Source organism: Salmo trutta, unplaced genomic scaffold (genome assembly GCF_901001165.1).
Source record: "Salmo trutta unplaced genomic scaffold, fSalTru1.1, whole genome shotgun sequence".
In the NCBI taxonomy this organism is placed as follows: Eukaryota; Metazoa; Chordata; class Actinopteri; order Salmoniformes; family Salmonidae; genus Salmo; species Salmo trutta.
The window spans coordinates 13,173,381-13,201,115 of record NW_021822911.1 but is presented as its reverse complement, the minus strand read 5'-3'; the positions used below and the strand labels follow the sequence as shown (position 1 = coordinate 13,201,115).

Sequence of the window (27,735 nt, the reverse complement as noted above, 5' to 3'; positions counted from 1 at the left end):
GTTTCAGGAAGTGATGTCACTAAGTACTGCCCCTATATATACAGTGCATTTGGAAAGTTTTCAGACCCCTTCACTTTTTCCACATTTTGCTACGTTACAGCCTTATTCTGAAATGGATTAAATCAATATTTTACCCTCAATCTACACACAATACCCCATAATGACATCACAATAGTTCATAATGACATCACAATACCCCAGAATGACATCACAATACCCCATAACAACAAAGCAAAAACAGGTTTTTATAAATGTTTCAAATGTAACAAAAACAACTGAAATATCACATTTACATACAGTACCATTCAAGGGTTTGGACACACCTACTCATTCAAGTGTTTTTATTTGTACTATTTTCTACAATGTAGAATAATAATGAAGACATCAAAACTATGAAATAACACATATGGAATCATGTAGTAAGCAAAAAAGGGTTAAAAAAATCAAAATATATTTTATATTTGAGATATTTTAAAGAAGTCACCCTTTGCCTTGATAACAGCTTTGCACACTCGTGGCATTCTCTCAAAAAGCTTCATGAGGCAGTCACCTGGAATTAATTTCAATTAAATGTTAATTTGTAGAATTTCTTTCCTTCTTAATGCATTTGAGCCAATCAGTTGTGTTGGGACAAGGTATGGGTGGCTCTCATGAGGATTGCCACAGGAAAGGAAGACCCAGAGTTACCTCTGCTGCAGAGGATAAGTTCATTAGAGTTAACTGCACCTCAGATTGCAGTCCAAATAAATGCTTCACAGAGTTCAAGTAACAGAAACATCTCAACATCAACTGTTCAGAGACTGCGTGAATCAGCCCTTCATGGTTGAATTGCTGCATGCAAAAACACTATTTAGAAAAGCTTTGTTATTAAAGAACAAGAAAGACGGCACACTGTTTACAAAAAATGTGTTTTTCTTTCAAAAACAAGGACATTTCTAAGTGACCCCAAACGTTTGAACGGTAGTATACATCTACATGATGTATTGTTACACCATGTAGGAGCAGTATAGACCTAGTCTGTTCATTATATACATCTACATGATGTATTGTTACACCATGTAGCAGCAGTATAGACCTAGTCTGTTCATTATATACATCTACATGATGTATTGTTACACCATGTAGGAGCAGTATAGACCTAGTCTGTTCATTATATACATCTACATGATGTATTGTTACACCATGTAGGAGCAGTATAGACCTAGTCTGTTCATTATATACATCTACATGATGTATTGTTACACCATGTAGGAGCAGTATAGACCTAGTCTGTTCATTATATACATCTACATGATGTATTGTTACACCATGTAGGAGCAGTATAGACCTAGTCTGTTCATTATATACATCTACATGATGTATTGTTACATCATGTAGGAGCAGTATAGACCTAGTCTGTTCATTATATACATCTACATGATGTATTGTTACACCATGTAGGAGCAGTATAGACCTAGTCTGTTCATTATATACATCTACATGATGTATTGTTACACCATGTAGCAGCAGTATAGACCTAGTCTGTTCATTATATACATCTACATGATGTATTGTTACACCATGTAGGAGCAGTATAGACCTAGTCTGTTCATTATATACATCTACATGATGTATTGTTACACCATGTAGGAGCAGTATAGACCTAGTCTGTTCATTATATACATCTACATGATGTATTGTTACACCATGTAGGAGCAGTATAGACCTAGTCTGTTCATTATATACATCTACATGATGTATTGTTACACCATGTAGGAGCAGTATAGACCTAGTCTGTTCATTATATACATCTACATGATGTATTGTTACATCATGTAGGAGCAGTATAGACCTAGTCTGTTCATTATATACATCTACATGATGTATTGTTACACCATGTAGGAGCAGTATAGACCTAGTCTGTTCATTATATACATCTACATGATGTATTGTTACACCATGTAGGAGCAGTATAGACCTAGTCTGTTCATTATATACATCTACATGATGTATTGTTACACCATGTAGGAGCAGTATAGACCTAGTCTGTTCATTATATATATCTACATGATGTATTGTTACACCATGTAGGAGCAGTATAGACCTAGTCTGTTCATTATATACATATACATGATGTATTGTTACACCATGTAGGAGCAGTATAGACCTAGTCTGTTCATTATATACATCTACATGATGTATTGTTACACCATGTTGGATCAGTATAGACCTAGTCTGTTCATTATATACATCTACATGATGTATTGTTACACCATGTAGGAGCAGTATAGACCTAGTCTGTTCATTATATGCATCTACATGATGTATTGTTACACCATGTAGGAGCAGTATAGACCTAGTCTGTTCATTATATACATCTACATGATGTATTGTTACACCATGTAGGAGCAGTATAGACCTAGTCTGTTCATTATATACATCTACATGATGTATCGTTACACCATGTAGGAGCAGTATAGACCTAGTCTGTTCATTATATACATCTACATGATGTATCGTTACACCATGTAGCAGCAGTATAGACCTAGTCTGTTCATTATATACATCTACATGATGTATCGTTACACCATGTAGGAGCAGTATAGACCTAGTCTGTTCATTATATACATCTACATGATGTATCGTTACACCATGTAGGAGCAGTATAGACCTAGTCTGTTCATTATATACATCTACATGATGTATTGTTACACCATGTAGGAGCAGTATAGACCTAGTCTGTTCATTATATACATCTACATGATGTATTGTTACACCATGTAGGAGCAGTATAGACCTAGTCTGTTCATTATATACATCTACATGATGTATTGTTACACCATGTAGGAGCAGTATAGACCTAGTCTGTTCATAATATACATCTACATGATGTATTGTTACACCATGTAGGAGCAGTATAGACCTAGTCTGTTCATCATATACATCTACATGATGTATTGTTACACCATGTAGGATCAGTATAGACCTAGTCTGTTCATTATATACATCTACATGATGTATTGTTACACCATGTAGGAGCAGTATAGACCTAGTCTGTTCATTATATACATCTACATGATGTATTGTTACACCATGTAGGAGCAGTATAGACCTAGTCTGTTCATTATATATATCTACATGATGTATTGTTACACCATGTAGGAGCAGTATAGACCTAGTCTGTTCATTATATACATCTACATGATGTATTGTTACACCATGTAGGAGCAGTATAGACCTAGTCTGTTCATTATATACATCTACATGATGTATTGTTACACCATGTTGGATCAGTATAGACCTAGTCTGTTCATTATATACATCTACATGATGTATTGTTACACCATGTAGGAGCAGTATAGACCTAGTCTGTTCATTATATACATCTACATGATGTATTGTTACACCATGTAGGAGCAGTATAGACCTAGTCTGTTCATTATATACATCTACATGATGTATTGTTACACCATGTAGGAGCAGTAAAGACCTACAGTAACTGGCTACTTATTTATATGTTGTTTGACTGAATGAAACTGCCTTAAATGTGCTGTAGGGAACATTTTTTATTCTCACTAATCAATCACCACATTCCTGTCTTTGTATGTCTCAATATAATAGTATTATTTAATTAAATCCATGTAAAATAATCTTAGTCTGAATATAAAATCTGATCCTCAACTGCGTTTCCCTCCAGTCAGCAGACGGCGATGTGCGTCTTTCAGGCGATGCTGCAGCGTGACGTATAATCTAGTGGACGGTTCTTCATAAACAGCTCGTCAACCACCTCGGTAGCTTGCTAGCCAACATAGCCGAAAGATTCAAGCTATTTATACGCTTTCGGTCTATATTACCTACTGTGTTTTAGACACACTTCTGTCGTATCTACTTGTTAACCTATTTAATTTAATATTACGTTATTTTGTATTAGTCAGCTATAGTAGCTGGCTGGTTAAGTTAGCATTAGCCTAGTCGCTAATGATAGCTAGCTAGCTAACATCCCCGAACATGAGCTCCCTAAACTACTCCCCTCCTGTTAAAGAAGAGGAGGTCTGTTGGACGGAGAAAGAAGCTCTGGGTCTGAACATTGTCGTGAAAGAGGAGAAGGAAGAAGAGGATGTTACAGTAAAACAACAAGTAGAGGGTGAGGCTGTTACAGTGAAAGAAGAAGAGAAAGACGTTTCAGTTAAACAAGAGGAAGAAGAGGATGATGCTGTTTTTGGAGTGAAGAAGGAAGGAGAGATTACTGTCACATTGAAAGATGAAGAGGAGGAGACAGGAGATCTGATTAACACCAGTAAGTACCGCCTTCAATTAGTTTTTAACTGTGGATATTCGGAGTTGGCTCATCAATACCTCTTCAACGGAGGGTCCTGGGATGATGACTGATATGTCTAGAATCAGACGACGTAGAGAACAAGCTACCCCTTGTTTTCTCCATTCCGTTTCCAAAAAGTGACTTAACATATATATTTGAGGAGGGTCTATCTGCTGACCGCAGACTGGGGGGGGTCACGGCATGTAGTGATTTTAATGTAGTGATGTTTTACTACACACCGTGACCCCCAATAGAGCCATGTGAGAGTTGGGTTGGCTACACCAAAGATTATGGATATACTGACAAGATGTCTCTCCGTCCTGACAAGGGGAGTCGTTGTCCACAAAGCTGCACTGTGGGTTGTCTGTCTCCCGCCTATCCTGTCTTTGGATTGGTGGATACATCTTAATATTGTAATCTATTGTTTATATTCTATGAGGGTTGTTGACGTCAACCGCCTGTATTCAATGGAGAGAGATGCTAAGCTACTAGCATGAATATGCATAGCCATCTGGAGACAACTCCTATAGTGTTTTATCAAAGTTGTCGGTATGTCACGTGTCCACGTAATAACTTAATCATTACGAAACTTCTGTTAGATCAAGTAAACCTCATGTAGCAAATAAGCCATTCATTTTGTTGTTGACCAAATTCAACACTTTCCACATTGGGTTGATAATTGTTTCCACTTGGATACAGCCTACTGTAACCTACTGGCATGACCTAGAGAGATGCAACCTACTGTAACCTACTGGCATGACCTAGAGAGTTACAATCTACTGTAGCCTACTGGCATGACCTAGAGAGATACAACCCACTGTAGCCTACTGGCATGACCTAGAGAGTTACAACCTACTGTAACCTACTGGCATGACCTAGAGAGTTACAACCTACTGTAACCTACTGGCATGACCTAGAGAGATACAACCTACTGTAACCTACTGGCATGACCTAGAGAGTTACAACCTACTGTAACCTACTGGCATGACCTAGAGTTACATCCTACTGTAACCTACTGGCATGACCTAGAGAGTTACAACCTACTGTAGCCTACTGGCATGACCTAGAGAGTTACAACCTACTGTAACCTACTGGCATGACCTAGAGAGTTACAACCTACTGTAGCCTACTGGCTTGACCTAGAGAGATACAACCTACTGTAGCCTACTGGCATGACCTACAGAGATACAACCTACTGTAACCTACTGGCATGACCTACAGAGATACAACCTACTGTAACCTACTGGCATGACCTAGAGAGATACAACCTACTGTAGCCTACTGGCATGACCTAGAGAGTTACAACCTACTGTAACCTACTGGCATGACCTAGCGAGATACACTCTACTGTAACCTACTGGCATGACCTAGAGAGTTACAACCTACTGTAACCTACTGGCATGACCTAGAGAGTTACAACCTACTGTAACCTACTGGCATGACCTAGAGAGATACAACCTACTGTAGCCTACTGGCATGACCTAGAGAGATACAACCTACTGTAACCTACTGGCATGACCTAGAGAGATACAACCTACTGTAGCCTACTGGCATGACCTAGAGAGGTACAACCTACTGTAACCTACTGGCATGACCTAGAGAGTTACAACCTACTGGCATGACCTAGAGAGATACAACCTACTGTAACCTACTGGCATGACCTAGAGAGTTACAACCTACTGTAACCTACTGGCATGACCTAGAGAGTTACAACCTACTGTAGCCTACTGGCATGACCTAGAGAGATACAACCTACTGTAACCTACTGGCATGACCTAGAGAGATACAACCTACTGTAGCCTACTGGCATGACCTAGAGAGTTCCAACCTACTGTAACCTACTGGCATGACCTAGAGAGTTACAACCTACTGTAGCCTACTGGCATGACCTAGAGAGATACAACCTACTGTTACCTACTGGCATGACCTAGAGAGATACAACCTACTGTAACCTGCTGGCATGACCTAGAGAGATACAACCTACTGTTACCTACTGGCATGACCTAGAGAGATACAACCTACTGGCATGACCTAGAGAGTTACAACCTACTGTAGCCTACTGGCATGACCTAGAGAGATACAACCTACTGTAACCTACTGGCATGACCTAGAGAGTTACAACCTACTGTAGCCTACTGGCATGACCTAGAAAGATACAACCTACTGTAACCTACTGGCATGACCTAGAGAGATACAACCTACTGTAGGCTACTGGCATGACCTAGAGAGATACAACCTACTGTAACCTACTGGCATGACCTAGAGAGATACAACCTACTGTAACCTACTGGCATGACCTAGAGAGTTACAACCTACTGTAACCTACTGGCATGACCTAGAGAGTTACAACCTACTGTAACCCACTGGCATGACCTAGAGAGTTACAACCTACTGGCATGACCTAGAGAGTTACAACCTACTGTAACCTACTGGCATGACCTAGAGAGTTACAACCTACTGTAGCCTACTGGCATGACCTAGAGAGTTACAACCTACTGTAACCTACTGGCATGACCTAGAGAGATACAACCTACTGTAACCTACTGGCATGACCTAGAGAGTTACAACCTACTGTAACCTACTGGCATGACCTAGAGATATACAACCTACTGTAACCTACTGGCATGACCTAGAGAGAGAGAGAGAGAGAGATGTGTGTGTGTGTGTATATATATATATATAAGCATTTCTAAACTTTTTTTTCTCACTTTTATGGGGTATTGTGATGTGTTTATGAGGTATTGTCTGAAAATTGATAATTGAAAAAAATATATAATTATTATAATAACCAAATGTGTAAAAAGGGAAGGGGTCTGAATGCATGTATGTTGTATGTTCTAGGGCAGATTATTTTTTTTTAAATAGTATTTTCTTTCTACCAATTGATTGGTTGAAATGTTATGACGTGTATTTGTTCATATAGACACACCCCGTGTGTTTAATAAAATCAACTCTATGTGCAGAACTTGAACTGAACTGATGCTTCAAGCGTTTGATTAAATAATTAACACACACAAATGACTTAAGGAAGCCAGAGATCAATATAACCAGAAGAAAATAACCAATTCCCAACCTGCTGCTGGCCTTCGTTAATTCTGACGTTATGCTCCTGGAGTTTCCGGTAAAATAGGCAAACTTTTTCCATTTCTGTTTGAAGTGCCAATTTATCTTACCATTTCAACCGATCTGCGTGCCAGTTACGAACGAGGTACAACACCTGTTTGGCTCCGCCACTTCCTGGGTAAGTGAATTGAGGTATTAAATTTAAGGATTAAATCATTTAAGGAATATATCCGAGTCTCACGCTCATCACCTGTGGAATGCTGGGCTTCCAGCGAGGTGTGGATTTAATAGTATGTTGTACCTAGTTTCCCTCCTTCAGGGAACAGTAGTTATAGTCATAACGTTAAGCTTGTCATATGATGAACTTTAACTTAAATACTGGATCTTGCTGTCGGACAGTTTTTTTGTATTCAGATCTCAGAAATGCTCTCTACCTACGTAACATTTATTGTCTCCTTATGTTACGCTGGGAAAAGAGTTTTCATGGGCACAGAAATCCTAAATCATTTCAGTTTACTAAATCCAATGGTTCTAACCGAGAGTCACCTTAACTTTATTGACAACACCCAAATGGATACTGTCATTAATGCGGTTCTTAAATAATGACACATAATACTTAATACTGTAGCTGTTTAGTTACAGTCACATGTTCAACTATCATCAGCTGATCCAGGAAATCATTTTCTGCATGCCAGTCAAATGTAGTTCTTAATTCATTACTCTGGTAAAGACAGTTATGCCATGCTCCACGTTGGATCCAACATCCCAAACAAATCGATGTTTATAATGTGTTATTGTCTACTTGATTTACAGTAGGGTCTCGTTAGTCTGTCTGAACACAGAGATACTTAGCTCATAATGTGTAGAGAACTGTTCCTTGATGGATAGGCTATTGTACAACACACAGAGCTATTTTCCTTTATTCAGGACATTTAGAATGACAACACATTACAGAGTAGCCTAGTGGGATTATTCACAAAATTATCTGGTGATCAGGTTATGAAATGTCATGACAAAGACATTTTAGTCTCCTTGTTTCACCTAAAATATTAAATGATTTATAGTCCTAGGTCTATGTTGTTGTTAGGTGAAGTTATGGGTCCTACAGTAGGTCTATGTTGTTGTTAGGTGAAGTTATGGGTCCGACAGTAGGTCTATGTTATTGTTAGGTGAAGTTATGGGTCCTACAGTAGGTCTATGTTGTTGTTAGGTGAAGTTATGGGTCCTACAGTAAGTCTATGTTATTGTTAGGTGAAGTTATGGGTCCTACAGTAGGTCTATGTTATTGTTAGGTGAAGTTATGGGTCCTACAGTAGGTCTATGTTGTTGTTAGGTGAAGTTATGGGTCCTACAGTAGGTCTATGTTGTTGTTAGGTGAAGTTATGGGTCCTACAGTAGGTCTATGTTATTGTTAGGTGAAGTTATGGGTCCTACAGTAGGTCTATGTTATTGTTAGGTGAAGTTATGGGTCCTACAGTAGGTCTATGTTATTGTTAGGTGAAGTTATGGGTCCTACAGTTGGTCTATGTTATTGTTAGGTGAAGTTATGGGTCCTACAGTAGGTCTATGTTATTGTTAGGTGAGATTATAGACCACATACACTTAGTGGACAAAATCTCATTGTCAGGCTGATGGAAAACTAGCCAATGATCATTTTACTGGTTGAAGTCGTTTTTAAATATAAAGTAGTACATTTTCGACAATAACACAAACATTATATTAAATCAGGACATTCAAACGAGCCTTACAATTATAATCCAAAGTAGTGTCGAATGATGATAATAATAATCATAATCAACCTGGAAATGGAGGCTTTATTTGCTGTCAGCCTATGAGAACTCCCCTGAGTTTTCCCCCACGGTGGTGAATTAGTGAATAGACTCAGAGCTTAATGTGAGTTTCCTTGAGTAGCACTCTTGATCTAGTGCTGTAATATTCAGAATACATTGTGATAACTAATCTTTGCTCACCATTTTTTAAATATATATAAATATTTTTTTCACCCCTTTTTTCTCCCCAATTGGTACTTACAGTCTTGTCTCATCGCTGCAACTCCCATACGGACTCTGGAAAGGCGAAGGTCGAGAGCCATGCGACCTCCGAAACACAACCCAACCTAGCCGCGATGCTTCTTGACACAATGCCCACCCAACCCGGAAGCCAGCAGCACCAATGTGTCGGAGGAAACACCGTACACCTGGCGACCTGGTCAGTGTGCACTGCGCCCGGCCCGCCACATGAGTCGCTAGTGCGCGATGAGACAAGGATATCCCTGCCGGCCAAACCTTCCCCTAACCCGGACGACGGTGGGCCAATTGTGCGTCGCCCCATGGGCCTCCCGGTCGCGGCCGGCTGCAACAGAGCTTGGACTCGAACCCAGAATCTCTAATGGCACAGCTTAGGCCACTTGCTCACCATTTTTGCTCCAGGCAGATATACTACATCCATAACTAGTGGTTTCTGCATTAGCAGGGAGGTGTTTCTGCAATCAAATTGTGTGCGCATCGCCCTTGTCGCAATTTTAGCAAACACAGAAAGGGGCCTATATTTGAGAACAAAAGTCGCCTGGCACACTGCTTAGGAGTTCAACACCTTTTACTTATTTGTAGTTACTACTAATGTGAAAACAAGACTAAATATGACTATTGTTGCTCACTTGACTGTCTTAAGACAATTGTCAAGTAATTTTAACATTCATTACAGACGTCAATTGTTGTACAGTATCATGGCTACGCTGTTGGCATCACCTTTTTCAGTGGATTTCTGCTGTTGTGAGCCTTTAACTATCTGTCTGACTTGTTCACACAGGAGAGAGACGTGACTATCATGGATCCTCTGGGGAGCCTCAACATCATGATGCTAACGAGTCAGAGAAGAGTCTGTCCAGATTCTATCACCTCAAGAAACACCAGCAGAGACCCACAGGGAAGAAATCTATCTGCTGCTCTGACTGTGGAAAACATTGCAAATCTTCATCAGAACTTAAAATACACCAGCGAACACACACAGGAGAGAAATCTCACCACTGTTTTGATTGTGGGAAGAGTTACTTAAGATTAAAAGCACTAAAAGTACACCTGAGAATTCACACTGGAGAGAAACCTTATAGCTGTGATCAATGTGGGAGGAGTTTTACTACATATTTCTCTCTGACTCTACACCAGAGAACACACACAGGAGATAAACCGTACAGCTGTACTCAATGTGGGAAGAGTTTTACTCAGTCAAGCAACCTGTTATCACACCAGAGGATACACACAGGAGAGAAATCTTTTAGTTGTAATCAATGTATGAAAAGTTTTATTTCATCTAGTTACCTGACTGTACACCAGAGAACACACACAGGAGAGAAACCTTATAGCTGTGATCAATGTGGGAAGACTTATATTTCATCTTGCCATCTGACTAGACACCAGCGAGTACACACAGGAGAGAAACCTTATAGCTGTAATCAATGTGGGAAGAGTTTTACTCGGCCAGACAGCCTGATATCACACCAGAGAACACACACAAGAGAGAAACCTTATAGCTGTGATCAATGTGGGAAGACTTACATTTCATCTTGCCATCTGACAAGACACCAGCGAGTACACACAGGAGAGAAACCTTATAGCTGTGATCAATGTGGGAAGAGTTTTGCTGCATCTGCCTCTCTGACTCTACACCAGAGAACACACACAGGAGAGAAACCTTATAGTTGTGGTCAATGTGGGAAGAGTTTTACTACATCTGGCTCTCTGACTCGACACCAGAGAAGACACACAGGAGAGAAACCTTATAGCTGTGGTCAATGTGGGAAGAGTTTTACTACATCTGGCTATCTTACTCTACACCAAAGAACACACACAGGAGAGAAACCTTATAGTTGTGGTCAATGTGGGAAGAGTTTTACTACATCTGGCTCTCTAACTCGACACCAGAGAAGACACACAGGAGAGAAACCTTATAGCTGTGGTCAATGTGGGAAGAGTTTTACTACATCTGGCTGTCTCTCCAGATCAAAACACCTCAAGAAACACCTGCAGAGATCCACAGGGAAGAGAACTCACTGCTCCTCTGACTGTGGGAAGAGATTCACCTCTTCATCAGGCATTAAAATTCATCAGAGAATCCACACAGGAGAGAAATCTTTTAGCTGTGGTCAATGTGGGAAGAGTTTTACTAGGTCAACCAGCCTCATATCACACCAGAGAATCCACACAGGAGAGAAACCTTTTAGCTGTACTCAATGTGGGAAGAGTTTTACTTCATCTAGCCATCTGACTCTACACCAGAGAATACACACAGGAGAGAAACCTTATAGCTGTGATCAATGTGGGAAGAATTTTGCTGCATCTGGCTCTCTGACTCGACACCAGAGAAGACACACAGGAGAGAAACCTTATAGCTGTGGTCAATGTGGGAAGAGTTTTACTACATCTGGCTGTCTGACTCGACACCAGAGAACACACACAGGAGAGAAACCTTATAGCTGTGATCAGTGTGACAAGAGATTCTCCGGTAAAAGACATCTGATCAAACATCAGAAAATACATGAATGAGTTGTTTCATGATATCAATGATATAATGTCACAATGTAGAATGTTTTAACATTGTAGTAGCAGTATTTTAATGATGTCACAATGTAGAATGTTTAACATTGTAGAAGGAGTATTTTAATGATGTCACAATGTAGAACCCTAAACGTTTGTCCCCTGTTCTATTGATTTCAACATGATATGGATATTAGCCTCAGGGGGAAAATCCAGGCTCTGAAATGGAAGAGTTACTATTTATGAGATATAATAAAAAGTGACGAACACAAAAAGAGTTGTGTTACACTTACCATGTTGGTTACGCACTTGAATCAAAATGTATCTGGCTGTTTTCTACAAATTGTCCTCTAACCAGTGATGTACACATGATTCCGTGTGGTTTTTGAGCTGTTAGTTTTAACAGGACGTGCAACCTCATCTCCCTCCTCTCGGCACAATTGATTTCAACATGATATTAATGAGTTATGACAAATAAGTGTTGTGTTCCTTTGTTTAGGGACCCCTAAATTTAAATGCATCACTCCAAAATGTAGCTGACTGTCTTCTGCAGGTTGTCCTCTAACCAGTGAGGTAAAATATATCTCAATTTCCAAGTGTTTTTTGTTTTGTTGTGTTAGTTTCAAGAGCAGGTTCAACCTGATTTCCCCCCCAAATGGATATAAGATTTGTGTTTTGCGTTTAGCTAGTGCGTTGCTATGGATCTTTATTTATTTTGACTGCACGTTTTTCCCGTATTGGAGATGAGTTTTGTTTGGGTTCCTTCCAAGGAGAAGAGAGTTCTAGAAGCTAGTGGGATTTAGAAAGAGGAGAGTTCTAGAAGCTAGTGAGTTTTAGGAAGACGAGAGTTCTAGAAGCTAGTGAGTTTTAGGAAGACGAGAGTTCTAGAAGCTAGTGAGTTTTAGGAAGAAGAGAGTTCTAGAAGCTAGTGAGTTTTAGGAAGACGAGAGTTCTAGAAGCTAGTGAGTTTTAGGAAGACGAGTGTTCTAGAAGCTAGTGGGATTTAGGAAGACGAGTGTTCTAGAAGCTAGTGAGTTTTAGGAAGACGAGTGTTCTAGAAGCTAGTGAGTTTTAGGAAGACGAGAGTTCTAGAAGCTAGTGGTATTTAGGATTCTATAGAAAGAAAAAGGAGAAACAAATAATACTATTGTATATTATTATTTAGAAATACGGGTTTTTTCTTGTTTTCAATTGTTGACAGCCAGTAGACACCATGTTTATATTGTAGAAGGTGAAGCATTGTAGTTGATTATAATGTGAAATGGAAGTTGTTTTCTGTTGGTGGTGAGCAAACTTTTCCAACAAAAATATAGGATATATTTGTTGTCTTAAGGTGTTACAGGCTTTGGTTTTTCCATTTATGTTATGAGGTTGGACTTTAGCACGTATAGCTCGTTAGCACGTATAGCTCGTTAGCACGTATAGCTCGTTAGCACGTATAGCTCGTTAGCACGTATAGCTCGTTAGCACGTATAGCTCGTTAGCACGTCTAGCTCCTTAGCACGTCTAGCACCTTAGCACGTCTAGCTCCTTAGCACGTCTAGCTCGTTAGCACGTAGGACGCATTGATTGGTGTCACCTCGTTAGTCAGTATGTGTTACACCTGTGCTGGCTTGTCCATCTCGTTAGTGGGAAGGTGTTTCACCTGAGCTGGTCCAGGTTCTATTTAAGAGTGTCTGGCCCAGTGCTCCAGTTGTCTTGATACATGTGGAGAGTCAACACCTTTAGTTGCTCCACCTTTTTGGTTTGCTTCCTGTCTTTAAGTTTGGTGTGGGTTTTTATTTTGTTTGTCTCTTCTTGGGCAGATTTAGTGGGTCTCATGGTGGGTGTCTTTTAGGTCCCAGTTGTTGTTACTAGTCAACTTTCAGTGGACACCCCCATAGTGTCTTTCAGAGACCCTCCTAAAAAACAAGTTATATTTTGGGTTGGATGTTGCATCCAATTAATATTTTAATCAATGGATTTTCCTTAGAATGCTAATTCATCTTTCAGTTGTTAATCTTATGTTTGTTGTGGTAAATATTTCTGTTTATTTTCATTGTTTTATTTTTTTTCCTGTGAAGCATCCATGTCTGAAATGTGCTGTATAAATAAAGCTTGATTTGAACATATTGCAAAAGAAATTAACCCAATGACTGACAATCAACAGACTCTTGCAAAACCAATACGTATCTTGGTCCATCTTATTATGAAAAAAGTATAAATTCAGTATATCTCCCACTATGTCAAAATAGTGCTGGTATGTACGTTTAGTATCACTTTTCAACCAACCGAGTGCATTTGTTGAAGATAAATGTTTAATTCAACAATACGTCAAAGGATTCAACTACTGCAAACCGAAACAAACAAATGGATCAACCAGATCAATCCCACTTTTCCAGCCTGCTGAAGGCGTGGTGGAGTGGTAAACACCACCCCCGGCTCTACCAGGGGCTTGAGGTGGTCTCCCACAGCTCTGCTTATGTCATGTTCTGTGGCCTTGCTGTTCCATTTATTGACTGTCCCTGCAACACAGAAACACATTTAGTCATATTATATATAACACTCAAAGTAATGGATATGGAGCATCTATGGCCTCAGTTACACCTGGCACCTAAATGTGACTTCTGTCATCTGATCACTCCAAGCTGCATTAGGTTCAGATCTACCAGGATGGGCCTTTGACATAGTCTGGGCACGGAATATGCATAAGCAATGTAAAGAGATGTGAGGAAAAGTACATTCTTCACAAATGATCTTCATAATATCAAAGAACAAATGTGTGTGTCTGAGGGGAAATTAACTTTCATACAGCCAAAAGGGGTGAGAAATTACACCAATATCAGTGGACAATTTGCACTAATGTAAATAAACATAGATGATGGAACATATTCCCTTTAGCTGACGTGATGAACCGCTAAGGGGACATAAATATTTACCATCTAAACCATGTGTGACCTCTCACCTCTCTGGCTGTAGAAGTGTTCTTCCTAACCAGTCCCTCAACAGCTCTCTGACTGAGCTCCACCCTCACTGGGTCTTCAGAGGAGAGGAAGGCTGAGGAGGGATGGAAGGATGAATGGATCAGTCAGTCAATAAAGTGTAGAGCTGCTGTCTATGCTGTCTGACAAAATCACTATTTTAGTAGTTCATTAAAGTAAATAAGGCTTTATGACTGCTGAATACCAACTATCAATAACTTAGATCATGTATTTTCAGGTAGAGATACATCCTTGGGACGTCCCTAGCCCGTTGAAGTTGACATTTAAAATGGTTAAGGTTAGGGGTTAAGGTTAGGGTTTAGGGTAGGGATGTCCCAAGGATCCCAGATAGCATTGACCATTGTGCATTCTTCTGTCTCTTTTACATAGCAGGTGATGGGTTCTGACTTCTGAACTTGAAAATATGAAATATCCTTATTATGTGAAATTGAATGAAACAATAATGTATGTTGATGCTAATATGATGTACAATATTCCATGATGTTTCTATATGATAACAATAGAGTAATATATTTAATATGATGTACAATATTCCATGATGTTTCTATATGATAACAATACAGTAATATTTAATATGATGTACAATATTCCATGATGTTTCTACATGATAACAATAGAGTAATATATTTAATATGATGTACAATATTCCATGATGTTTCTATATGATAACAATAGAGTAATATATTTAATATGATGTACAATATTCCATGATGTTTCTATATGATAACAATAGAGCAATATATTTAATATGATGTACAATATTCCATTATGTTTCTATATGATAACAATAGAGTAATATATTTAATATGATGTACAATATTCCATTATGTTTCTATATGATAACAATAGAGTCAAATATTGAATATGACATATACTATTTTTTAACAGTTTCACTAATTCATTTTAATTAACTTAATCATTATGATTCAACATCAGTTCACCGTCTCACCTCATACTGTATTGGAGCAGCAGCGGCTGACTGCCCGGTTCAACATCAGTTCACCGTCTCACCTCATACTGTATTGGAGCAGCAGCAGCTGACTGCCCAGTTCAACATCAGTTCACCGTCTCACCTCATACTGTATTGGAGCAGCAGCAGCTGACTGCCCGGTTCAACATCAGTTCACCGTCTCACCTCATACTGTATTGGAGCAGCAGCAGGTGACTGCCCGGTTCAACATCAGTTCACCGTCTCACCTCATACTGTATTGGAGCAGCAGCAGGTGACTGCCCGGTTCAACATCAGTTCACCGTCTCACCTCATACTGTATTGGAGCAGCAGCAGCTGACTGCCCGGTTCAACATCAGTTCACCGTCTCACCTCATACTGTATTGGAGCAGCAGCAGCTGACTGCCCGGTTCAACATCAGTTCACCGTCTCACCTCATACTGTATTGGAGCAGCAGCAGCTGACTGCCCAGTTCAACATCAGTTCACCGTCTCACCTCATACTGTATTGGAGCAGCAGCAGCTGACTGCCCGGTTCACCGTCTCACCTCATACTGTATTGGAGCAGCAGCAGCTGACTGCCCAGTTCAACATCAGTTCACCGTCTCACCTCATACTGTATTGGAGCAGCAGCAGCTGACTGCCCGGTTCAACATCAGTTCACCGTCTCACCTCATACTGTATTGGAGCAGCAGCAGCTGACTTGATCGTTGATGTTAATCATCATGTTTGAATCTGAGAGTAAATAGAGCCGACTACACTCTAAAAATGAAGGGTTCAACTGGAGTTGTTCTCAGATCCCCTAAGAACCGTAGGGTTCTTGGTCAATGAAAAACAGCCCCAAAAGGTTCTTCAAAGAACTTGTTAGAAGGTGGGTTCATCGAGGAACCTCCGTTGTTGCTGGACTTCTTCCGGGAACTTCGCAATTACAACTGAAAACGATGGTGACAAGTTTGGATGCGACAACAGTTAAAAAGGTTAAGTTGGGTTGATGTTTGGCTCTGAATATGTCTCGAAATCATTTATTATAATAATATAACATACTAATAATGAATTACGAAGACAGTGATGGTTTTCTGTGAATATCTTCCATAACGTTACTATAGTTAATGAACGTAAATATTAGAAAGCCGGGTTTGACCGTCGGCGTTGTATGAGCTACAGTACAGTACCGTTAGCTAGCTAGCTAACGTTATGTCCTAACTAGGCACAACTAGGTTTGGATTATTTCCTCAACTATATTCTTTCCCATATATTGTATATCGTTTCCATAAAGCCAACATGGCTTTACACTCATTAATGTAAGTTTCCAATCTAGAGCAGTTCTCACTTTTGTGATAATGAACTAGCTAATGTTAGCTTAGTTAACTAACTAACTAACTAACTATTTAACTTTGATGGGGAGAACATCCAGGCCCTCGAGGACGTCCCCATGGGACTTGGGGCTCTGCTAGGACTGGATTTTTATTGTCCCTTCAATTTCCCCAAAATGTCATAAACACATAAACAGTTATGTTGTTAAGTTCCTGTGTTCTGGGGATCAGAGAAGTTGGGGGGAAGTTAACAGGGCCGGTCATAAAGATGGAAAACTTCCTAACATAACTAAGTGGATACGATATACACACTAAAGCTGAAAAATCTGTATTTAGCATCAAGTCTACAATATTGTTAGTTTACCTATGATTCATTTTTAATGTTGTTTTTATTGTACATCATTATTTGTATTTGTTTTAAATGTCATGAAAACCACTATACAAAGTAAATGTATTATTTATTATGGTCTGACATGTCTGCAGAAATGTTGCAATTTTGTAATGTGTTTTGTTTGGTTAATTGTTTTGTAAATATTAATTCACATTTGTGGTGCCACCAAATAAACAGTGAATTATTTAAATCAATATTGTTATTATTATTATTAAAATATTTTTTTTATAAGGAGGGAGGGTGGGCAGGGAGTTAAAAAATGAACCCCAAAAGGTTCTTTGAGGAAGCATGATAAGGGGTTCTTCAAATAACTTATAGGGTTTCCCGCACAGTTCCAATTTGAAGAACCCCTACAGGATACTCCAGGAACCTTTACTTTTTAGAGTGTATATTGATAAAAGTCACCTTGTCCGAGAGACATTTACATAGTTATACACAGCCCATTTTGGGATGACTATTTTAGGGTGAAATAGCGGCCACAACAGACAGACCTGATATCGCCCATAATTCAACGTCCTTGGACGTCACGTGCTGAGTAGGTATGACCAAAGTTATTCTATTTAGCTACACTTTGTAGTACATTTTTACACTATAATTAATGTTTATGATGTCACATCGCCCGTTTTCAAAGGGAGTCGTTGGTGTTTAGGGCTAGTCGCTTTTTAACATTTTGTCTGAAAGTATTTTCTCAACTGCGATACCAACTCCAGTCAGCAGATGGCGATGTGCGTCTTTCAGGTGATTCTGCCACTGTGACGTATAATCTAGTGGACGGGACGCTTCTTCAACATCAACAGCAAGTCAGACACCTTGGTTCACTCTAACTTTATGGAAAAAGGTTTATTCAATAAATCTAGCAACTCCTCTCATACTGGGAAGAACCCCCCCCCAGGCTTTAAGAGCAGTTTTATTTCAATTAAGGTACCTGGACGGAGAAAATCCAAAAAGAGTTTTATAGTTACATCGTTAGGGTAACTTACCCTAAAGTGGACACACTCCCATCAGTTTCTGAGACAACTGCCCAGACTTTGTAGACTGTTTAATAATGCTTAAACCTCATCTTTATCAAATTATCAATTAAAGATACCAACTCAAAACCTACGTTCGTCTACATATGGGTTGTTTAAATTGTATCTAATTATATTTCCAGTATTACTTTATCAAATCTCTAGTAATCATTATACACACACACAATTCATCATATTTTCATATATTCACAGAATCCATATAAAACGTAAGAAATTCTCAGTTAGTCACAACAACCATTCCATTTGCTTTTTCAAGGACTCTCCACAGCTACGAAGCAGCTCTCCAAACCTACTCACAGCAGAAAACGGGGTACAGGTTTAAAATAATTACATGTTTAAAACAATTACAGGGGCACCTTACTATCTTATACTATATCATAAATGGTCTTAACTAGTAAACACAGATTCTAGGTTTCATACAGCTCACACAGATAGCTGGCTCGCCCCTCTTTACACCTCCAAGGTGCCCCCCTCACTCAGGAAAACACACTGAGCCAACGAGGCTTTTCTAAAAATTCCACTTGTTTCGCTCACCTCATTCTTTATTTTTAAACTACGTTCGAGATGTGGTATCCACTATATACACAATACTGATGGTATCACCTATATACACTATACTGATGGTATCCACTATATACACTATACTGATGGTATCCACTATATACACTATACTGATGGTATCCACTATATACACTATACTGATGGTATCCACTACATATACTATACTGATGGTATCCACTATATATACTATACTGATGGTATCCACTATATATACTATACTGATGGTATCCACTATATATACTATACTGATGGTATCCACTATATATACTATACTGATGGTATCCACTATATATACTATACTGATGGTATCCACTATATATACTATACTGATGGTATCCACTATATATACTATACTGATGGTATCCACTATATATACTATACTGATGGTATCCACTGTATATACTATACTGATGGTATCCACTGTATATACTATACTGATGGTATCCACTGTATATACTATACTGATGGTATCCACTATATATACTATACTGATGGTATCCACTATATATACTATACTGATGGTATCCACTATATATACTATACTGATGGTATCCACTATATATACTATACTGATGGTATCCACTATATATACTATACTGATGGTATCCACAATATATAATATACTGATGGTATCCACTATATATACTATACTGATGGTATCCACTATATATACTATACTGATGGTATCCACTATATATACTATACTGATGGTATCCACTATATATACTATACTGATGGTATCCACTATATATACTATACTGATGGTATCCACTATATATACTATACTGATGGTATCCACTATATATACTATACTGATGGTATCCACTATATATACACTATACTGATGGTATCCACTATATATACTATACTGATAGTATATACTTTAGCAGGAGAGTAGCTTAGTGAACTCATGGTCAGGGATGTTAGCTATGCTAATGCTAGCTGACTAGTAACAACAACACCGTAAATATGAAATTAAATCTGATAACTAACTAGACGACAGAAGTGGTTTTAAAACACAGTTGCTAATATACACGAAAGGGTCTAAAGAGCTTTATTGGTTCGGCTATTGTGTCTAGCAAGCTACCGAGGTGGCTGAATAACTGCTGCTACTGTTGAAAGAAGCGTTCCGTCCACTACATTATACGTCACACTAACAGCATTACCTTAAAGTCGCACACCGCCATCTGCTGACTGGAGTGGGTAACGCAGTTGAGTAAAATGTATATTTTAATTTTCAGACAAAAAGTTACAGTGCAGGAAGCATGCGTTTTTACTCACCAGTGTAACAACACAGTGTGGTTAAAGACTTAGTAACTGAGTTGTAGTCACAATCTGGTTCCCTATAAGGACAAACAGTTATGTTTTGCGTTATTACATACACTACTGGTCAATAGTTTTAGAACACCTACTCAATCAAGGGTTTTTCCTTATTTTTACTAGTTTCTACATAGTAGAATAATAGTGAAGACATCAAAACTATGAAATAACACATATGGAATCATGTAGTAACCAAAAAAGTGTTCAACATTTCAAAATATATTTTATATTTGAGATTCTTCAAATAGCCACGATTTGCCTTATTGACAGCTTTGTACACTCTTGGCATTCTCTTAACCAGCTTCACCTGGAATTCTTTTCCAACAGTCTTGAAGGAGTTCCCACATATGCTGAGCACTTGTTGGCTGCTTTTCCTTCACTCTGCAGTATGATTCAGGGAGCCGTCAGTTGGACTCATTTCTCAATGTGTCCACCTGACCCGTCAAATAGTAATTAAAGTAATTTGCAATGTCAGGTGGTTTTGGTAATGAATGTCATAATGGGTAGGAATTAAAACATGTCTGCCACTTCTGTTGAATCAAAGTTGTCCATAGATGTTGTCCATCAGCCTTGATTTAGTGATGATAATATCCTTTCTATTTACCTTGGTCACCAGATGTATTCATTTACAATAACTGGTCTAGCTTGGTCACTACATGTATTCATTTACAATAACTGGTCTAGCTTGGTCACTAGATGTATTAATTTACAATAACTGGTCTAGCTTGGTCACTAGATGTATTCATCTACAATAACTTTGCTCATCAGACAGATCTGTCCTCTACCTTTTTGGTTTCATTACGTTGAACCGTTACATTTCTCAGCTCATCAATCCCTGGGGCATCGTTTGACCTCAGTCTGTTTTCTGAATGGGGCCTTGCTTATCAACAAAACTCATACATCATTTCATAAACACACTCAGTGCCCTTTCAGGATCATCCTCACTACACACTTCCAGCCATCGCACATTCTAAACCTCATCCACCAATGAGTCCTGGCTGAACCTCTTGTAGGGCCTTGGGTAGATTACTTTAGGATCAGCCTTTGGTATATGAGTCCTGGCTGAACCTCTTGTAGGGCCTTGGGTAGGTTACTTTAGGATCAGTCTTTGGTATATGAGTCCTGGCTAAACCTCTTGTAGGGCCTTGGGTAGGTTACTTTAGGATCAGTCTTTGGTATATGAGTCCTGGCTGAACCTCTTGTAGGGCCTTGGGTAGGTTACTTTAGGATCTTTGGTATTAGTGTTTTTCTCTTGAGTGTCACCAAGTTCTGATCACCACTGATACAGCTTTTGAATAATGTTCAGCCATGTTGGTAAAAATATGATCAATACAGGTTGATGGTATGGTATCTGACTTAGTGAACATTCTGGTTGGTATTGTCACCTTGGGTTATGATCAATACAGGTTGATGATATGGTATCAGACTTAGTGAACATTCTGGTTGGTATTGTCACCTTGGGTTATGATCAATACAGGTTGATGATGTGGTATCAGACTTAGTGAACATTCTGGTTGGTAGTGTCACCTTGGGTTATGATCAATACAGGTTGATGATATGGTATCAGACTTAGTGAACATTCTGGTTGGTAGTGTCACCTTGGGTTATGATCAATACAGGTTGATGATATGGTATCAGACTTAGTTAACATTCTGGTTGGTATTATCACCTTGGGTTATGATCAATACAGGTTGATGATATGGTATCAGACTTAGTGAACATTCTGGTTGGTAGTGTCACCTTGGGTTATGATCAATACAGGTTGATGATATGGTATCAGACTTAGTTAACATTCTGGTTGGTATTATCACCTTGGGTTATGATCAATACAGGTTGATGATATGGTATCAGACTTAGTTAACATTCTGGTTGGTAGTGTCACCTTGGGTTATGATCAATACAGGTTGATGATATGGTATCAGACTTAGTTAACATTCTGGTTGGTATTATCACCTTGGGTTATGATCAATACAGGTTGATGATATGGTATCAGACTTAGTGAACATTCTGGTTGGTAGTGTCACCTTGGGTTATGATCAATACAGGTTGATGATATGGTATCAGACTTAGTTAACATTCTGGTTGGTATTATCACCTTGGGTTATGATCAATACAGGTTGATGATATGGTATCAGACTTAGTTAACATTCTGGTTGGTATTGTCACCTTGGGTTATGTTACCACCATTGGCCACAGAAATAAACTTTTTCCTCTGTGGACAGTTGGTGGTGGTAAACCAGTCAATATTCAAATCACCCCAAAAATACATATTCCTGTTTTCATCAGATACTTTATCCAACATTTGACAGATTCCATCAAGATATTTCCCATCAGCACAAGGAGGCCTGTAGCAGCAGCCAACTAGTATACGTTTCATATGTGGTAAATGTACCTGAACCTGTTTCATTCAGCACTAAAGGTGCTACATGTAGAATGTCTCCCCCATGTGGAAGTTAGGAGAACTGCATCAACTAGTCTGCATTCCAAACTCCCCCCATCACACTTCCCTGTAACATGGTGAACTGCATCAACTAGTCTGCATTCCAAACTCCCCCATCACACTTCCCTGTAACATGGTGAACTGCATTAACTAGTCTGCATTCCAAACTCCCCCCATCACACTTCCCTGTAACATGGTGAACTGCATTAACTAGTCTGCATTCCAAACTCCCCCATCAAACTTCCCTGTAACATGGTGAACTGCATCAACTAGTCTGCATTCCAAACTCCCCCATCACACTTCCTGTAACATGGTGAACTGCATCAACTAGTCTGCATTCCAAACTCCCCCATCACACTTCCTGTAACATGGTGAACTGCATCAACTAGTCTGCATTCCAAACTCCCCCATCACACTTCCCTGTAACATGGTGAACTGCATTAACTAGTCTGCATTCCAAACTCCCCCATCACACTTCCCTGTAACATGGTGAACTGTAACAACTAGTCTGCATTCCAAACTCCCCCCATCACACTTCCTGTAACATGGTGAACTGCATCAACTAGTCTGCATTCCAAACTCCCCCATCACACTTCCCTGTAACATGGTGAACTGCATTAACTAGTCTGCATTCCAAACTCCCCCATCACACTCCCTGTAACATGGTGAACTGCATCAACTAGTCTGCATTCCAAACTCCCCCCATCACACTTCCCTGTAACATGGTGAACTGCATCAACTAGTCTGCATTCCAAACTCCCCCATCACACTTCCCTGTAACATGGTGAACTGCATCAACTAGTCTGCATTCCAAACTCCCCCATCACACTTCCCTGTAACATGGTGAACTGCATCAACTAGTCTGCATTCCAAACTCCCCCCATCACACTTCCCTGTAACATGGTGGACTGTAACAACTAGTCTGCATTCCAAACTCCCCCCATCACACTTCCCTGTAACATGGTGAACTGCATCAACTAGTCTGCATTCCAAACTCCCCCCATCACACTTCCTGTAACATGGTGAACTGCATCAACTAGTCTGCATTCCAAACTCCCCCCATCACACTTCCCTGTAACATAGTGAACTGCATCAACTAGTCTGCATTCCAAACTCCCCCATCACACTTCCCTGTAACATGGTGAACTGCATCAACTAGTCTGCATTCCAAACTCCCCCATCACACTTCCTGTAACATGGTGAACTGCATCAACTAGTCTGCATTCCAAACTCCCCCCATCACACTTCCTGTAACATGGTGAACTGCATCAACTAGTCTGCATTCCAAACTCCCCCCATCACACTTCCCTGTAACATGGTGGACTACATTAACTAGTCTGCATTCCAAACTCCCCCCATCACACTTCCTGTAACATGGTGAACTGCATCAACTAGTCTGCATTCCAAACTCCCCCATCACACTTCCCTGTAACATGGTGAACTGCATCAACTAGTCTGCATTCCAAACTCCCCCATCACACTTCCCTGTAACATGGTGAACTGCATCAACTAGTCTGCATTCCAAACTCCCCCATCACACTTCCTGTAACATGGTGAACTGCATCAACTAGTCTGCATTCCAAACTCCCCCCATCACACTTCCCTGTAACATGGTGGACTACATCAACTAGTCTGCATTCCAAACTCCCCCATCACACTTCCTGTAACATGGTGGAGAGGTCAGTGGGGTAGGGACGTCTGAAGGATCCCGGATAGCACGGACTATAGTGGAGACTATTTTACTTTCAGTTTCGTCCACCAACTTCAAACAGCGGTAAAAACTACTTTTTTTTAATTGAAAATATATTTTCGATTTAGATGGTACAGTAATTCCCTACGCTATTCAGTACTTGTTTTCTAACATAAACTGAAATTGATTGAAGAGTGTAGATTTCTACACAGACTGCTTGCCCCAGTCTGCCATTGTTGGTTGAGAAAGAGATGACCGCGGCTTTCAGTGACACCGATGGCAGAGAGGGAGGGTTTTCACATCTTCACAACAGAAGACAGTCTAAATAGAGATTTTGACACAAAATAAAATAAATGTGAAGGAATATTGTGAAATACTATCATTCCACTATTAATGTAGATATTATGGACATTTTATTTAAAACATGTAATTAAATTATCATAGTAGCTCATTTAATTTAGACCCAAAATGTATTTGCTATAATGTGGGCCATCGCCCGGCTATTAAGGGACAGGCGACTATTTGAGACTCAGCCTTTAAATGAACTTTTATGGAATGTTAACTTTGATTGTCTTCAATGAAAATGACAGACCTCTCAAACATGGAATACAACGTTGTATGGAACATTATTGTCAAGTGGTCACTAGATGTCTATGGTGCCAAACAGATTTATAGTTGAGAGTGTCAAGTGTGTTGATATAACAGAAATAAATGGCAAAATCCCACTCCCGGGCTGTACCAGAACCTGCTGTGATCGGGAGTCCCATAGGGTGGCACACAATTGGACAAGTGTCGCCTGGGTTAGGGGAGGGTTTGGCCAGGGGGGGCTTTACTACTCTAGTGACTCCTTGTGGTTCCTGGGTTAGGGGAGGGTTTGGCCGGGGGGGGGGGGGGGGCTTTACTACTCTAGCGACTCCTTGTGGTGCCTGGGTTAGGGGAGGGTTTGGCCAGGGGGGGCTTTACTACTCTAGTGACTCCTTGTGGTGCCTGGGTTAGGGGAGGGTTTGGCCAGGGGGGGCTTTACTACTCTAGTGACTCCTTGTGGTGCCTGGGTTAGGGGAGCGTTTGGCCAGGGGGGGCTTTACTACTCTAGCGACTCCTTGTGGTTCCTGGGTTAGGGGAGGGTTTGGCCAGGGGGGGCTTTACTACTCTAGCGACTCCTTGTGGTGCCTGGGTTAGGGGAGGGTTTGGCCAGGGGGGGCTTTACTACTCTAGCGACTCCTTGTGGTTCCTGGGTTAGGGGAGGGTTTGGCCAGGGGGGGCTTTACTACTCTAGTGACTCCTTGTGGTGCCTGGGTTAGGGGAGGGTTTGGCCAGGGGGGGCTTTACTACTCTAGTGACTCCTTGTGGTGCCTGGGTTAGGGGAGGGTTTGGCCAGGGGGGGCTTTACTACTCTAGTGACTCCTTGTGGTGCCTGGGTTAGGGGAGGGTTTGGCCAGGGGGGGCTTTACTACTACTCTAGCGACTCCTTGTGGCGCCTGCAGGCTGACCTCGGTCGTCAGGTGAACAGTGTTTCTTCCGACACATTGGTGCAGCTGGCTTCCGGGTTAAGCGGGCAGGTGTTAAGAAGCAGGTGTTAAGAAGCGCGGTTTGGCGGGTCATGTTTCAGAGGACGCATGACTCCACCTCCTGAGCCGTTGGGGAGTTTCAGCGATGAGACAATATAGATATATATTTTTTTGACCTTTATTTATCCAGGTTTTTCTCATTGAGATAACATCTCTTTTCCAAGAGAGATCTGGTCCAATAGCAGCAGGGGGAACAAGGTTTCAGACAAAACAACTTACATTCACGAACACAACATTAAACACAACTATAAACACACATATACAAACATCTTGACTAAAAACAGCTGGCCTAAAAACAATTACACTCTTCTATGATATATACATCGATGACGTATTTAAACTCAACCAACGAAACTAGATCATCAAATTTTTAAATGTTCAGGAGAGAATTCCAGGACCACGGAGCTGAGTAACTAAAACTATTTCTACCATGACCTGTTCTAATTTTTGGTACTGTTAGAAGCAAATGAGAATGGGACCGTAATTGATATTTATTTACCTAAAAAAGAACAGAGATAAAATGGCATTTTACCCAATATGGCCTTATAAATCAGTGTATACCAGTGTTTAAGCCTACGCAATATCACAATATCGAAATTGGGGAGAAAAAACGAGGGTAAAATTATAAAAAATGCTAAAATTGGTTGTTCCCCACCATTTGCAACAATGTCACTGAGCACCATCACTATCTTTCCTTCTCCTGCATGTTAATAATGTTTACATATCTGGCATTACTCATCTCATATGTATATACTGTATTCTATCCTATTCTACTGTATCTGTCTATGTATTACTCATCTCATATGTATATACTGTATTCTATCCTATTCTACTGTATCTGTCTATGTATTACTCATCTCATATGTATATACTGTATTCTATCCTATTCTACTGTATCTTAGTCTATGTATTACTCATCTCATATGTATATACTGTATTCTATCCTATTCTACTGTATCTTAGTCTATGTATTACTCATCTCATATGTATATACTGTATTCTATCCTATTCTACTGTATCTTAGTCTATGTATTACTCATCTCATATGTATATACTGTATTCTATCCTATTCTACTGTATCTGTCTATGTATTACTCATCTCATATGTATATACTGTATTCTATCCTATTCTACTGTATCTGTCTATGTATTACTCATCTCATATGTATATACTGTATTCTATCCTATTCTACTGTATCTTAGTCTATGTATTACTCATCTCATATGTATATACTGTATTCTATCCTACTGTATCTTAGTCTATGCATTACTCATCTAATATGTATATACTGTATTCAATCCTATTCTACTGTATTTTAGTCTATGCAGCTCTGACATCACTCGTCCAAATATTTATATATTCTTAATTCCATTCCTTTAGATTGTGTGTATTGTTAGATATTACTTGTTAGATATTACTGGACTGTTGGAGCTAGAAACACAAGCATTTTGCTACACCCACAATAACATCTGCTAAACAAGTGTATGTGACCAATAAAATGTGAATTGATGTAAATAGGTCTGGTGTTGGAGATCATTCCACACTCTGTGATCTACTACCCAGGTCTGGTGTTGGAGATCATTCTACACTCTGTGAATCTCC

General features: G+C 39.7%; 1 protein-coding gene across 1 annotated transcript; it reads left to right on the top strand.

Annotated features, from left to right (window-relative positions):
• Window positions 1-10,287: 10,287 nt before the first annotated feature.
• LOC115186739 (zinc finger protein 420-like) lies at window positions 10,288-11,823 on the top strand (the record flags this gene model as incomplete). The annotated part of the gene is made up of 2 exons (XM_029746262.1): window positions 10,288-11,347; window positions 11,450-11,823. Coding segments are annotated over 2 exons (1,434 nt in total), but the record flags the coding sequence as incomplete, so codon positions are not given.
• Window positions 11,824-27,735: the final 15,912 nt, after the last annotated feature.